Source organism: Microcebus murinus, chromosome 15, assembly GCF_040939455.1.
Source record: "Microcebus murinus isolate Inina chromosome 15, M.murinus_Inina_mat1.0, whole genome shotgun sequence".
Lineage (NCBI taxonomy): Eukaryota > Metazoa > Chordata > Mammalia > Primates > Cheirogaleidae > Microcebus > Microcebus murinus.
Window position 1 is genome coordinate 8584695 of NC_134118.1, and position 15573 is coordinate 8600267.

The 15573-nt window shown below is 35.0% G+C and overlaps 1 protein-coding gene across 1 annotated transcript in view; it reads left to right on the forward strand.

The window, feature by feature from the left end:
- Nucleotides 1-14173, forward strand: part of LOC105865113 (uncharacterized) — a 215492-nt gene extending 201319 nt beyond the window's left edge. Inside the window, exon 8 of the mRNA XM_076010756.1 lies at nt 13951-14173. Coding sequence (XP_075866871.1) covers nt 13951-14173 — 223 coding nt within the window. The remainder of the gene's footprint in view (nt 1-13950) is intronic.
- Nucleotides 14174-15573: the final 1400 nt, after the last annotated feature.

Genomic DNA, 15573 nt, shown 5'->3' on the forward strand with positions numbered 1-15573 from the left:
CCGGGAACCTCAAGGCTTGAAGATCAGAACACCACACCAAGCGAGCTGCCTAGACCAGGAGAGACGCCACCCAGGGATCACATGTGGTGGAGGAGGGGGATAAAGAGTTTCCGTTATGATCTGGAGATCCACTGCAACAATTGCACTGCAGCAGTGCAGCCCAGGTGTCATTGTCCTCACTCGCCCTTCTCCATTAAGTTTCTGAGCAAACAAGACTGACCCAAGTCCTGGAGGAACAGTTTCTAGATAGTGTGAATTTACCATATGCAGCAAGTGAAACTGAGTGGCACAAGGGTGGGCAGTAATGGATTCTCTGGTGTGTCACCCAGGTCCTCCCTAAGGCCAAGACCCCAGCCTTCAGTTCCTGGGAATATTGGCTGCTGAAGACTCCGATCTGAGGACCTTTTTGGGAATTCTTCTTGGCCACAGGAAATCTCCTCCAGATTGTGCTCCTCCCTAGGGCAACTAAACTTGATGCCTGACTGATATGGAAACACAAAGGTCTGGTCCCTTTGCCTCAATGCGGGACAACACTCAGGGCCACTCTAACTCCAGATCATCAGCAAAGACCTCAGGGGTCGGGTCCTCCTGCTCCTCAGTTCCCTTCTGGCTTTCAGCACGGGCACAGGTCCAAGCTCTCCCCTCAGCCGCCTCCTGCACGCAGCCGTGCCTCAGTGGAAGGCAATTGCTTAGTAGGAGAGAGCTAAACATTTCTGTGACTTATGTTTACCTTGATGTGCTACTTGGCATATGCTCTCTGATTTTTGTCCTCTTTGAACCATTGTGCTTCAGAAAATGCATACAAAAGGTATTGAAAATAAAATTTATTGACTTTATTGAATTTTGTTTATGGTAAATTTTCTATGCACTAAATTTTATTTGTTTTAAACTTTAAATGGAAATTTAGGTTTAGATTTTAGGATATACTGAAGTGTGCTTCAGTAAACGCATATGTAAAATATTGATAAATGCCTATATAAAAAACATAAACGATCAATAAACTGATCAGTTACACTCAAAATAACAGGAGGCTTCCTGTCATTTTTATACCTCAGAGCTCTAGGTGACAAAAATAGCACATTTTTTGGAATGTAAAAGTATATATACAGCATTAAATTAGCGAAGTATTTTGCAAATTGCCATTGTAATTTTGTTTCACAGTGATATCCTAAGATTATTGCATCAGGTGTGGCTTCCTGTGATGCTTTTATAGTATGTTTTAAAAGCTCCTTTTAAAAAATATGCAGGATCATTTATTAAAAATATAATTAAAATATAAATTTGAGGATGCTAAACTATTTATAGAAATGAGACCACTATTTAGATGTTTTATAGGGTATTTATTATTATTATTATTATTAGTTTTACTTAAGAAAGTAACTTCCTTACAATCCTCCACCCGTTGTAAATTCACAACAAAATAGGTCAGCTTCTCATTACCTCTCTTTCCTATCTTGGTCATAATTTCTGACATTCTAGTTCGGTTCTACTAGGTGCATGATCTATGATTCTTTTGAGAATGTGGCTTAAAGGTTAGGTTTGTCTGCCCGGGGGAAAGGGTTAGTCAAAGCAGACATCATGGAAGGTCAGTTTCCAGAAACATCCTGCAGTATTTGGATATTTGTGGATGTTTGAATGTGTGTGCACACATATTGGTACAGAGACTCAAAAATTACTCAGAAGGAATTTAATTAGCTCTTTAATTTCTAGATTTCCTCAGAGCTATCAACACAAATTACTTTTTATAATAGGTGACTAAATAAAACAACTCAGGATTAAATTGGAAAGCAAAAGAATTAATATATTATATCGTGTATTTTGTGCATTAAATTATGAGGGCTTATTTTCTTCTATTTTGGGTCTTTTATTTAGAAGTTTTAAAAGAAGATATGGATTAAAAATTACTAAAACTACTCTGGACATAATTGGAAGAATTTAAATTTTATTTCTATAGCAAGAATGCTTCCTTGGAAGCAGCTGGGAGTAGAGAGTGAAATTCAGATTATTTTCATTATTGTTTGGAAAATATTACCATTATTATTATTAATAATCATGGTGATAAAAATAAGAATAGTTCTATTTGGCTTATATTAATTGACCATTTAATATAAGACAAATATGCTAATAGCTTTGCATGTATTATTCTATCTTTTCATTGCTCTATGAACATTTGGAATAGGTATTATATAATTAATATTATTATTATTTTAGAGATTTTGAGTATTTTACTTAGGTTTACATAGCTACTTTGTGATGGAGTTGATATCCAAACCCCATTCCATCTGATTTTATAATTCATACTTTTAAAACTATACTATACATTTTTCTTTAGATACTCATTTATTCATCAAATATGTGTGTATATATTGCATATACTGCTAAATAAAGCTCATTGTTTGTGCCACATACACTTTAAGTTCAAATCAATTCAATTCAGTTGAACCATAACTTCCTATGCAGTGGTATGAGTCACCCATTGTTCCAGACACCAGAATGGCAGGGATGATACCCTGAGACTTCTTGTCAACATTTGGTTATTACTTTTTTCTAATGTGTTTTCGTCTTCATTTCAACATGAGTCGTATCTGAATTAGACTGTTAAGTTAGGGTGGGATGAGATGAGACCCACATTGTATTTCACATGTTCCCACATTTTGTTAGGAAAGGCAAAATTAGACTCAATCCCACAGCCAAATCTGAGTGTTATGGTGTGCTCTATGTGCAAACAGTTAATCAACCTCTGGTTTAACTCCTATCTACACTGGGAATATATTTTTCTCTTTCTCTTGTTTTCAATGTATCTGTTGTTGTCAGTGGTTTGCGTTGCATATCCAGTTCTTGGCTCCTTACTGCAAAATACCTTTTTATCTAGTATATATAATCCAAACTGTGGTTTCAGGGAAGAGATAAAGAAGAGAATCCAAAGCTATGTCTTGTCTTTCTCAATTTAAATGTCTAAGCTACTTATAGGCACCTTTAGAAGAATTATAATGTGATTCCTTACACTGAAATGTGTTTTCCATTGCCTGCAATAGTGGATAGAAAATTAATAGCCAATTTTGTGATTTGAAATCACTTTCTTTGTCTAGTTAGTGACCCCCACCCCCAGCTTTGTAAACAACATTTCTTTAAAAGCTGCATTCATCTTCATAAAAATCTGATATAGTCTCTCATTTGATCCTCATAACAACTTGAAGAGGTAGATGGTATTATACAATCCTCTATTTTCAGAGGAGGCATCTGAGGCACAGAGATTAGATAATTTATAAAATATCGCAAACCTTATAAATAGAAAAGCAAAAATTCAAGCTGGGATCTCTGCTGTCACCCTGCATATAGCTCTGTCTCCCCTTGTCCTTCAGTTTAGGTAGCTCTGTGACTCTTGGGGTCCTGAAAGGCTCCTGATGATATTCTTCTAGTCAAGCCGTGAAGGGTTTTTTTTTGTTTGTTTCTTATACTGCTCTGTTTATGCATTATCACACAGCTCATCAATGTAATTGTTTTCAAAGCTAACTGCTTTTACATTATTGTTCCAATTATTAATAAAACTCCCATTATGCATAAATTATTTAGCCATTTCCACTTATATGAAGTGCTTTGTAAACATTTTAACTAATTAGGCCAGGCAAATATCAGCAAGGTAAATGTTCTCCTTACTAACAGATGAGCTGCAAAGCCAAGTGACTTCCTTAAGCTAGAAGGTAAGTTGTAATAATAACTGCCAAAACTCAAACATTTCTGCTTCCTGTTTGGGTACTGTTGTTCAGTCAGGGGCAATGGCTGTCCTTAGCTTTCATACATCCTAATTATTGTAAAGCACTAGCCCTGTATTTATTCATCCTTGACTCCTAGAGAATTTCTCTTGGAAAAATAGGTACATTCAAATATCGTACCCAGCAGTTATTACCAGAGAATGTTATTAAAAATATTATTCGCAAATGACAAAATGAATGTTCTAAAACAGAAACACACAACACATATTGAATGAAAACTGTATTATTTGCAAAAAGACAGTTTTTGGTCCCCTTTACTGCAAGTGGTGAAGTTTGCTTTCAGTTTTTTTTTTTGTTTTTTTTTTTTTAATACTCTGGATAAGTTTCATCTCTCCCTGCCCCCTCCAAAGCTTTCCTCTCCTATCAGAGACTGCCATCAGAACTAACAGCCTAAAGAGTTTGGGAGTCTCTTTGGATTCCTTCAACATACTTCAATCGCTGTTTTCTCATTAGAACATTTATACTTTTGTGCCTCAGTGGGAATGATCAATTATTTCAATGTCAGTAGTGATAATATTACCCCTAAGATTTAGCAATTTTCAAAGATCTTTTAACTTAATTAGAGGCATTTGTTATAAATTGAATTAAACCTGTTAAAAGTGCAATGTGTCACATTAAAAGTATTATACCCAAATTGACCAAGAAGATGCAATTTTAAGGGGAGAAGTCCAGTTTAAAAATGCTAACATCAACATAAACTTGTGAAGTTTCTCATTTCATCAAGTTTTCTGAAAGTTGAAAGAATAGATAATTTTATCAAGAACATTTCAGAAAATGTATATGTACAGATACCTTTAAAAAAAGACACATATTTTGCAAAAATACTTGAGACAATGAAGACAAAACAATAGCAGATTTTAGCATTTTAATAACTTTGTTAAAAAATAAAACTGATGTCATTTATAATTAATAGGTTAATATTAATCCAATTAATTGGCACATGATTATAGTATTGCAATAATTCATTTTGTTTAATGCTTTTTCTTTCCAAATTAGTGTTTCCTTATCTTGACATATTTTACCTCATTTTCTTTCAAACATGGTAACACAGCGAACTTGCCCAGAGTTCTTACCAGCAAAATCACTTAATGACACACTGCTGTGTGTTTATTAAACTTTCCATAACTATCATTTAGAAAATACTAATGATGGCTTTCAAATTTCTTAGGCACCAAACAAACATTAATAAGTTGGCATAGGCATACAAGTATTGAGCTGAATGTTAAAGGAATAGGCCCATTGACTGAAACAAGTTATAGTTTTAGCAGAAGCCATTTAGTAAACGATGTATTTAAATAATTTATTCATTTAGCACATATTCACTTTTAAGCACCTACTATGCAGAAAGCATGGTGCTAGTACCTGGGGATAGAGAAATGGCCCCACCATACAGTTCCTGCCTTCATGGAGCAGGGTTGCTAATCATGGACATCAGTTTGCAATTTAACTGAGTTCCAGTATAACTTCTAGCTGTATGTGGGTGACCTGTAATCCTCCTTCCTGCTGTCTCTACCAACCCCCATGCAGTCAGAACAGCATGAGTTGTGGAAATGCACGAGTTTTGGCATAGGACTAAAATCAGGTTCAAATCTAGATTCTGATCTTGGTCTGTCTCTTAATAGCTGGATGGTCTAATGCAAGTAATTTGCATTTAAAATTCCTCTTTCCTCATCTGTATGAGTATAGTATCACCTGTCTTCTAAATTGGCCCTGTAAATTAGATGTAATTTATGAAATGCTCCCAATTCATAGTGTATTTAATACATAATAGCTGCTGTTATTACATCTCTATTATTGTCTATGCAAAAATACTCTCGCTTACCTTCAAAACACTTATCCATGAAGGATTTTTCAGGAAAGCAAATTTAGGAGGAGGATTTGTCCTGATCAGGTGAGTTTGCAGCCAGTTCGCAGCATATGGGAAAAGAATCAACAAGCACTTGAGTGTCAATTGCTCAGTGTCAACACAACAGATTCCATCAAAGGAGAAATTTATATCAAACCTAGTCACCAATATTTTTATAATTTTTAGGTTTCATATCATTTCCACACCATTCTTACGGCTTCATATTACCATGTTTGTGACTTCAAACTTCTATTTCCGGTTCTAGTAACGCTTGAACTCCATTTCCATGAGGACAGCTGATTATTGGGCAAATTCTCATGGATGTACTATAAGCATTTTCCATAAATAGGTCAATATGAGTTTATTTTTTCCCCTCATTTTCTGCTGTCCCTGACCTAATGCCTTTTTTCTGATATGTTTTCTTCTCCATCACCTATGATGAGCTACCTGAGCCAGAAACCTTGGAAATGACAACTTCTCTTTCAGCCCCCATGTTCAAAAAGTCTCCAAGTCCTGGTAATTTTAGTTTAACATCTCTCAGATCCACCCCCTGGTCTTTGTCCCATGACCACTGTAATTCCTTTTTCCTCAAAAGGGCTTCTGGTCACATGTGAGAGTGTTATGGGTTGAATTACATCTCCCCTTAACACTATGTTGAAGTTCTAACGCTCAGTGCCTTAGAATGTGACTTTATTTAGAAATAGGGTCATTGCAGATAGAAGTTAAAATGATGTCATACTGGAGTAGACTGTGCCCTTAGTCTAATATGGCCAGTGTCCTTATGTGTGAAGAGACACACGGAGGGAGGACAGCCATGTGAAGACAGAGGCAGAAATTGATGCTATGCAGCTACAGGCTGATGAATGCCTGAGGCTACCAGAAGCTGGAAAAGGCAAGGAAGGATCTTCTTCTAGAAGCTTTGGAGGGAGACTTCTAGCCACCAAAACTGTGAGAGAATAAATTTCTGTTGTTTGAAGCCACCCATGTTGTGATTACAACAGTCCTAAGAAACTAATACAGAGGGCAAGAGAGTTCCTTGTTTGGGACCTTCATGCACATTCAGGAAGTTTAGTTCCTTTGCCAACCTTTATGTTACTGTGACAACAAAGAACATTCACATCCATAGATCTGAAGTCTCTGGAGTTCTGCCCCAGTTGGTCAGTACTGGAAAGCCATTATCTATAATGGCTCACCATCCTTTCTGTCTTTTAGTCTGGACCCTCCTAAACCTTTATTTATTCATTCTGTAGCCAGAGCACTGTTTCCAAAATACAAGCATGATACTCCCTTCCTGACTCTCCCCCTCCACCCCAAAATACTTCTACGGCTACCGATGGTGTCAGGATAGTATCAAAACTCCTTAATATGACTTATTCCGACTAGGCCTCTTCACAACTAGTATACTTCTACCTCTCCAGCTTTGCACTCTGTCACCAGCTTCCCCTACTTGGACATTTTCTAACCAATCCACTTGTTTTCAGAAACAGGACTTTATTCTTCTGAGAGCTGCATATGTAATGGAATGCTCCCCTCCTTTCCAGCCCATTGCTCCTCTCATTGGTCTAATTCCTCCTAACTTTGTAGAGCTCAGAAGAGAACCAGTTGGAGATAGGTATCTGTCCTGTGTTTTCTTGAAGCATTTTGTACCTTACCAAAGCAATACTTATCACACTGAATTTTAGCTCTGTGTTTTATTTGATTTGTTACTTGTCTGTCTCTACCAACAGACAAAAACTCTGTGGGTTGAGTGGCAACATTGTTCAGCGGTGCAAATCTAGATTTCATCCAGATTAGCATTCTATTGCTGCTGGAACAAATTTCTACAAATGTTTGAGTTAAAGCAACACAAACTTTGTTTTACAATTCTGAAGGTCCAAAATCTAAAATGTGTCTTACTGGGCTGAAATCAATGTCAGCAAGATTGCCTTCATTCTGGAAGCTATGGGGAGGATCTGTTTTCTTGCCTTTTCTAGCTTCTAGAGGCCATACCCAGTCCTTGGACCAGCTCTGCCTTTACAGTCAAAAAATTCATGCATAACCTTCTCACACTACACTTTTCTGGCTCTCCCTTGGGTTTTCTATCTCTTCTTCCTTCTTCAATATTTTAAAGAACCCTTGTGATTACATTGGGCTTACCCAAATAATCCTGATTAATTTCTCTATTTTAAGCTCAACTATTTAGCATCTTAATTCCCCTTTGTCACATAATTTCACATGACCACAGGTTCCAGGGATTAAGGCATGGATATTTGGGGGCCATATTCTGCCAGTTATACTATCATGAAGCCTGACATATATTCATTTAATGGCGATCTGTTGAATGAGTGAGTTGTATTCAATTCAGTTCCAGTTAAAGATGCTCACTTTCAATTAGCCTAGAGTTTCTTAGTTCTGGGGTTTCCTGCTAAAGTGATTCAGTAGGTGACTGATGAGGAGTCTTAACAAAAAAGCAGGAGACACTAGTTAGAAACCTTTTTGTTATCAATTGTGCTAACGTGGGCAAGTCAATTCATTTGTTTACACTTTAGTTCAGCTTCTGCAAAAGTTTGAGGGAATATGATGAGGTCTTCTCCAATAGTTACATGTTACGACCTATGTATATTTCTTTGATACTGTGATTCTAGTGGTTCTCTGAAAAGCTTAACATTAAGTCTTAGAAAGCTTAAAAAATCACTGAGGATATTCATGCTGTAAAGTTTGCTTATTAATGGCATATGGTAGAAAGTAAGAAGTATTCAATAAGAGAATTGCTTATAGATGATTATAATAAGAAAAAACACTTTAATTTTAGAAATGCTACATCTAGAATATGTTTGGTTATGCCAGAAGAAGGAAATATGGAAATTTTAGTGCCATCTATTGGCAGGGATTTTTAAATAAGGATTATTATGCACAGCTGATGTGTGACGAGTCTTCGTTGTATCCACATTCTTAAGGATTCTTATTCACTGTAGAAGAGAGTTTAAGAATGCATTCCATGCTTTTTTTCCAAAGCAATTTTGGTCTTTTTTTTTGTTATTATTATTATTACACTGATGGATCATAGAAATCTTGTTTGAGTTCAGGTCTCTATAAGGACTGGGCATGGAAGGGGGATATATGTGTGTCATATGAAATGTGGCTGAAGTTCAGAGAAATAGGTTTCATTTAATAGCTGAATACTGGATGACCTCACCATTCTTCTCACCCTCTGGCAGCTCACCCCGTGAGCAATAGAGGAGCTGTCTGCATGCACCGAGGAGTAGCGCTGGCCTCAATGTGATTTTGCAGTGATCTGTGTGCTCTATGGCTTCCTTCATAACCAACAAATCAATTCCCACTATGCGTATTACACACACCAGTGGCAGGGGCCATTTATTATCCTTTTGATGGTCATACTCTTTGTACATAACCAAGAAAGATTACAGAGGAAGGAGAGAACAGTTGCGATGTGGATGAAGAGATCCCACAATGGCATTGCATTTTATAATGTGCCCTGCATGTTTACAAGAATAAAAAAGATGTTTTCTTTCCAGATAGTTTTGAAACATGGAAACACAATTATTTTGAGTGAAAAATATTTCAAAAAGAATAAATATATATAGAGAGTAGATATAATTCTATATAAGCACGCATTTAGATTTCAGGTGCAAATTCAAAATGATTAAAAGAAAAGGACTACTATGTTTTGTTTTTATTTGGGCATTGTTAAGAAGACTATCCCTGATTAGCTTTGTTCAATTAATGAGTCTTTTGATATGTCATTTTATTTGGCATCATCTAGTGTCAATTGATTCTTTTGTTAATTTCTAACTTTGCAGTATATAAATTTTTAAACTCTAAATGATTGATTTAAGTTTTTTCCTAATTCTTTAAATCATATGCTGTAGTTACCACTGTTGAACAAACAAATAAAAACAAATATTGAATTATGTTGACTAGGTACAAGATAATTGAATATTGAATCAGATATAAATGGTACCTAGTTAGTATTATTTGTCCTAAATCAAAAGACTGATAAACAAATACATGTATTTATCTGCATATGAGTAGGAAACATTTTATTAGGGAGACCAATGGTAAAAGTATGACTTTATAGTGAGTTTTGTGCAGAAGCACTTAAACTGCTTAGTTATTTATGTCAATAGATATGAAAAGAACAGTGGAAATTTCCGAAGGTCAAAGAAGTTACTGTCTTCTCTGTTTTGCATCATTTGAAATTTTCCAATTTTTTGCAAACAACACAATGCCAAATCTGTATTTGATTTCCCCTTTCCTTTGAAGAGGCAAAACAGTGACAGAATAATTAACTAAAGAGAAGATCACGTGCTGGATATTTTGCTTTAGCAGTGTAGAAAGTTCTGGGTTTCATGTCACATGATGGTAAATGTAGTGAGATATCCTGGGTTCCTTCTGGAAGAGAGCTAGTCCCCTGAGTATATCACTGTATGTAAACTAAAGCCTCCTGGGATCTGTTTCTTGTTTGTTTCATGTGATGGCAAAGCATGCTGTACCTGGCTTTCAGTTAGATGATGTTCCACACCTTCATGACTAAATACACACAGGAACTGCAGAAGGAATTGTCAATGTCATGTTTGGTGCCTCCTTTGTTCTGTGCAGACCACAAAGCTCGGGGTGCTAATAATAGTGGCTTGTCTTTTATTTATTGATATTGCTGCTATTGTTAGTTTTTTCTTTCCTTTTTTTTTTCTCCCAAGAGTCTTGTTTCCATCGTAATTTTCTTCCCATGGTATAACTATCATCATATTTGATAATCTTCAAAGAGATAAACTTTTGTTGTAAAAACTCTTGAAGACACCCATGAATTCCAATTCTGTTCCACAACGCGGCTCTCACTTGCTGCCATTAGTCAGTAAGTCACTGAACTACTTACTCTGGTACTAGTTTCTCCTTTGGTAATGTGTTTATTATTGGGACTATTTTGGGTTGAAGAATTTACTGTATCATTCTAGAAATTTTTCTAGAATAAAATTGGGCAAGCTACTATGAAATTTGGAGCCTCATTATCACAAAGATCAATTTCTGGTTTAATATAACACATGGTATAGGCCAATGCTATTTACTGTTTTAAATAACAAATATTTGCATATCCATGTTTCTATCTCTTTAAAAAATAAAAATAATCATATCATCATTTAGAAAGGTTTTCTACATTTTGGGGGCTTAATAGAAGCTCAGTTTATTTCAGAGTAGCACTGGCAAACATTGGAAGAAGAGAAAGGAGAAGAAGCAACAGATTGAGGGTTTTTTTTTTTTCTTGTGAAAGTACCGCAGTGATAACAGTGTTCAAAGTGTTTTGCATCTGTTAACCTAGTTGTCCTCCTGACCCTGGGATGTGAGTACTATTACTACTAGTTTCTTTTTTCAGGTGAGGAAACAAAGGCATAGAGAGGAATTAAACCCAGGCCATCAGATCCCAGAACTTCTGGTCACCATGCTATGGTGACTCTACTGTATTTTACCTCCACATATTCTTGGGACTGGGTAGAGAATGATTTCTGGTTGTTGATTTATTTTCAGATGGTCTCTTCATGTTGTCTCTCAAAAAAACTCTAATTTTGGAAACTTTGACATCTCTTGCTCTTAATGCTAAATATAGAGAGGAAAGCAGAGCTGAATCAGAATACTTTGTATGAGATCCTTTCTTATTTAGTTTCAACAGAAAAATGTCAGTATTGTATTGAGGAATAAAAGAGTTCTCAAGTTTGAATTGTTATTCATAGGTTTTTAGTGGTATATTATTAAATGACTCATTTTCATTTTAACAATGAAATAGTTGATCTTTAACAATTACATGCAAATAATTAAGTCTAATTTTTTATTAAGGTACCTCAAACATATGACAGACATTTATTTGCATATGGATGAATAATATAATTACCTCTTCCTAGAACCATTTTTCACTTTCTTCTTCTTTCTACTTTTCCCTTACTTTTATTTATCCTTCAAGTCATGCCTTAGCTGTCATCCCTATGGGAAGCCTCCAGTGACCCCTGTACTAAGTGACTCACTTCTATTATTTATGCTTATACTATCCTATGTCCTCCATTATTTTAATTACTTTTGTTCTGTTTTAATTTTTATTTTTTTTAATTTCAGAATATTAAGGAGATACAAATGTTTTTACATTGTATAATGCTGAAGTCAGGGGTTTTAGTATGCTCATCACCAGAATAGTGTTCATTTTATCCAATAGGTATGTTTTCATCCCTTACCCTTTTCCCACCCTACCCCCTTCTTGGTTTCCAATTTCCTTTACATCTCCTTGTGCCCATGTATACCACGTATCCCTTAGCTTCTACTTATCAGTGAGAACATGTGGCGTTTGTTTTTCCATTTCTAGATACTGCACTTAGGATAATGGTCTCTGGTTCTATCCAAGTTGCTACAAAAGACATTATCTCATTCCTTTTTTATGGCTGAGTAGTACTCTATGATACATATATACCGCATTTTCTTTATCCACTCATGAATTGATGGGAAATTAGGTTGATTCCATATCTCTGAAATGGTGAATTTTGCTGCAATAAATAAACATCCAAGCACAGGGTGTCTTTTGATAAAACGACTTTTTTTCCTTGGGGGACATACCCAGTAGTAGGATTGCCAGATTGAATGATAAGTATACTTTTATTTTTTGAGGAATTTCCATCCTGTTTTCCATAGAGATTGTACTAATTTGCAGTCTCACCAACACTGTGTAAGTGTTCCTTTTTCTCTGCATCCATGCCAACATCTGTTCTTTTTTGACTTTTTAGCAATGGCCATTCCAATGTGGGTCAGGTGGTATTTTATTGTGGTTTTACTATGCATTTCCCTGATGATTAGTGATGTTGAGCATTTTTTTCATATATTTCTTGGCCATTTGTCTACTTTCTTTTGAAAAATTTCTGTTCATATCTTTTACCCACTTTTTGATATTTTTTCTTGCTGATTTTTCTGAGTTCTTTGTAGGTTCTGGATATTAGCCGTTTGTCAGATGAATAGTTTCTTGAAAATTTTAACTCCCTTCTGTAGGTTGTCTATTTGTTGATTATTTCCTTTTCTCTGCATAAGCTTTTTAATTTAATTAGATCTCATTTATTTATTTTTGATGTTGCTGCATTTGCCTTTGGAGACTTAATCATCAATTCTTTCCCTAGGCCAATGTCTAGAAGAGTTTTTTCTATGTTTTCTTTTAGAATTTTTATGGTTTCATGCCTTATATTTAAGTCTTTTTCCATCTTTAATTAATTTGTGTATATAGCAAGAGATCGGGGTCCTGTTTTAAATCTAATCTTAAACAAGAGAAATCATTATAGGTAGGTGAGATAAGGTGGAATGTATTCTATATTTAAAAATTTTTTTTAAAAAAATGTTTAAGGTTTATAATAATTTTCATATTTTTTAAAAAAACTGTTTAATTGTGATAAAATACATACAATGTAAAATTTACCATCTTAATTATTTTGAAATATACAGTTTAGTGATAAGCATATTCACATTGTGTGCAACCAATCTCTAGAACTTTTTCATCTTGCAAAACTGAAACTCCATACCATTAGACAGCAACTCCCCATTCTCCTCCTCAGTGCCTGGCAACCACCACTCTACTTTTTGTTTCTATGATTTTGACTACCTCAGATACCTCCTCATAGATGAAATCATAGAGCATCTATCCTCTTGTGACTGGCTTATTTAATTTAGCATAGTGTCCTGAAGGTTCATTCAAGTTGAATACTTTCCTTCTTTTTTAAAGCTGAATAATATTCTATTGTATGTATATACTGTATGTTATTTATCCCATTCATTTGCTAATAAACGTTTATGTTGTTTCTACACCCTGGCTATTGTGAGTAATGCTGCCATGAACACGGGTACAAGTAGCACTTCTAGACCCCGATTTCAATTCTTTTGGATATATATCCACAAGTGGGATTGCTGGATCACATGGTATTTCTAGTTTTAATTTTTTCAGGACACACAAAACTGTTTTCCATAGCAAATTGTACCATTTTACCTTCTCAAAAATAGCTTACAAGAGTTCCAATTTATGCAAGTCCTTGCCGAAGCTTGTTATTTTCTGTGTTTTGTTTTAGTGGTAGCCATTTGAATGGGTGTGTGAGGTGATAGAACATTGTGGTTTTCATTTTCATTTCCCTAATTCTTGTTTCTTTATGTTCTCTTTTAATTATCCATTATGGCAAAAAGAAACATAAATAGTTGTGAATCCCAAATATTTGGAAATAACTTTATTCAATTTTACTTTTATGATGTCTTCATTGTTATTTTCAAAATATTTTATTTTTGATTGTGCTTTAAGCCCAGACTTTATCTATTATTTCTTTGTAGCTGTTCTTCAGGTGGTGATAGTAGTAGATCTGGAAAATTCTTCAAACATCTCCATTTTGTGCTGGTGTCAGTATTTTCAGAACTTCAATTAGCTCAATGGCAAAGCCAGGGCTTCTGGTACATTATCCTGCTGATGGCTTCTCTCTGGTTCCTGAGGCTCTACCTGCATTACCTGGGCCAGTGGCTTTTCCTCCAGGCCATTTCAACTCCTGTTACAAAGTGAGTACTTTCCCCTGAAAGTCAAAGGAATGCATTTTCACCTTGATAGGACAAATGAAAGTACAAAACACCTCTCCCGTGCATTTACCATAAGACCTAAAATGCAGGTATGATTTGAAAAGACAAAAATGCCTTTATCTAAGAGCAAGAACTTCTATTACAGTTATCATCTCATCTTATGGGCCTGTATATACAAGTACATAACTGGTACATCAATATTTATTTAAAATTCAGCAGATTCAAATACGTTCTAATATCTGAGCAGGATCCAAAAAGGAATTTAGCAACAATGCCTTATTCTATTTTGATTTTATCAGAGTGACTTAGGCTGAAGGTATTTTAGAAGTAACATAAGTGTGATTTATCACCTATACACAGAGAAGCAAAGATTGCTTCTTCTGCAAAATGATTGAATTCAAACAATTACCAAACTCAAGCCCAGGCAGCTTTCTGGGCCATTATCCTCTGGAAAAAGATGACACTTTAAAGGTTATCTCTCCATAAACATGATTCCATAGACACTATAGATAGACAAACAGATAGACATCTATACAAGTAAAATTCATTTTCTCAAATGTAGATGGTACAGATAAAAATAAAGATGTGTGTATATTTTCAATTAAGAAGATTGCAAAGAACTTTAAGACTTTATAAAAATAACATGTGTTTATATATATATACAGATACACGTATAGTTTTTGATAGTTTTATAGAATTAAGACAAATATATGAATATGTTATAGAATACGCAAATTTATGTATATTAAATGACTGCAGTTTCAAGGAGTAATTTTTACATGGATATTCCCTCCCTTCCTCCTTTCTTTCTCTTTCCCTTTTTCCCAAGGTTTCCAAAGCAGAAAGGACATGTTATATGTTTGGGTTGTTGCTTTTTGTCATCTGCTCTTTTATTCTTTAATAGAAAAGGAAGGCCTATCTTTATTAACTGTTAATAAAATGAGACTGCAGAAAATATCTTGATAACCCAGTTTAGCCCATTTCTTAAGCAAAAGAGGATATAAGGTATTGTAGGATATTTTACTGGGTATTGTCTCAGTTGCAGGCTTGAATCACACATTAGCTCTGTGTCTTATCTTAGCTGTGAAAAATGGCAATAATGACACCAACAACAATCATTTCTTCTGTGCTCACTCTGGGTTAGATACTATGTTAAGAAAGGTATGTACATTACTTTATTTGAGATTCACAACAGCATAAAAACAAAGTTTAAAATTTCCTTTGAAGCAAAGGTCAAGAAGTGAATAAAATAACTTTTTTTAGTAGGGAGTTGATAAGTAGAATGCACAAGCAGGATTAACTATTGAAGAGCTCTACATAGGCTAAAATTAAGAATGAAATGAAGTCTCACCTTGCACAGAAAGATGGTACCAAAGCTTGGGCCAA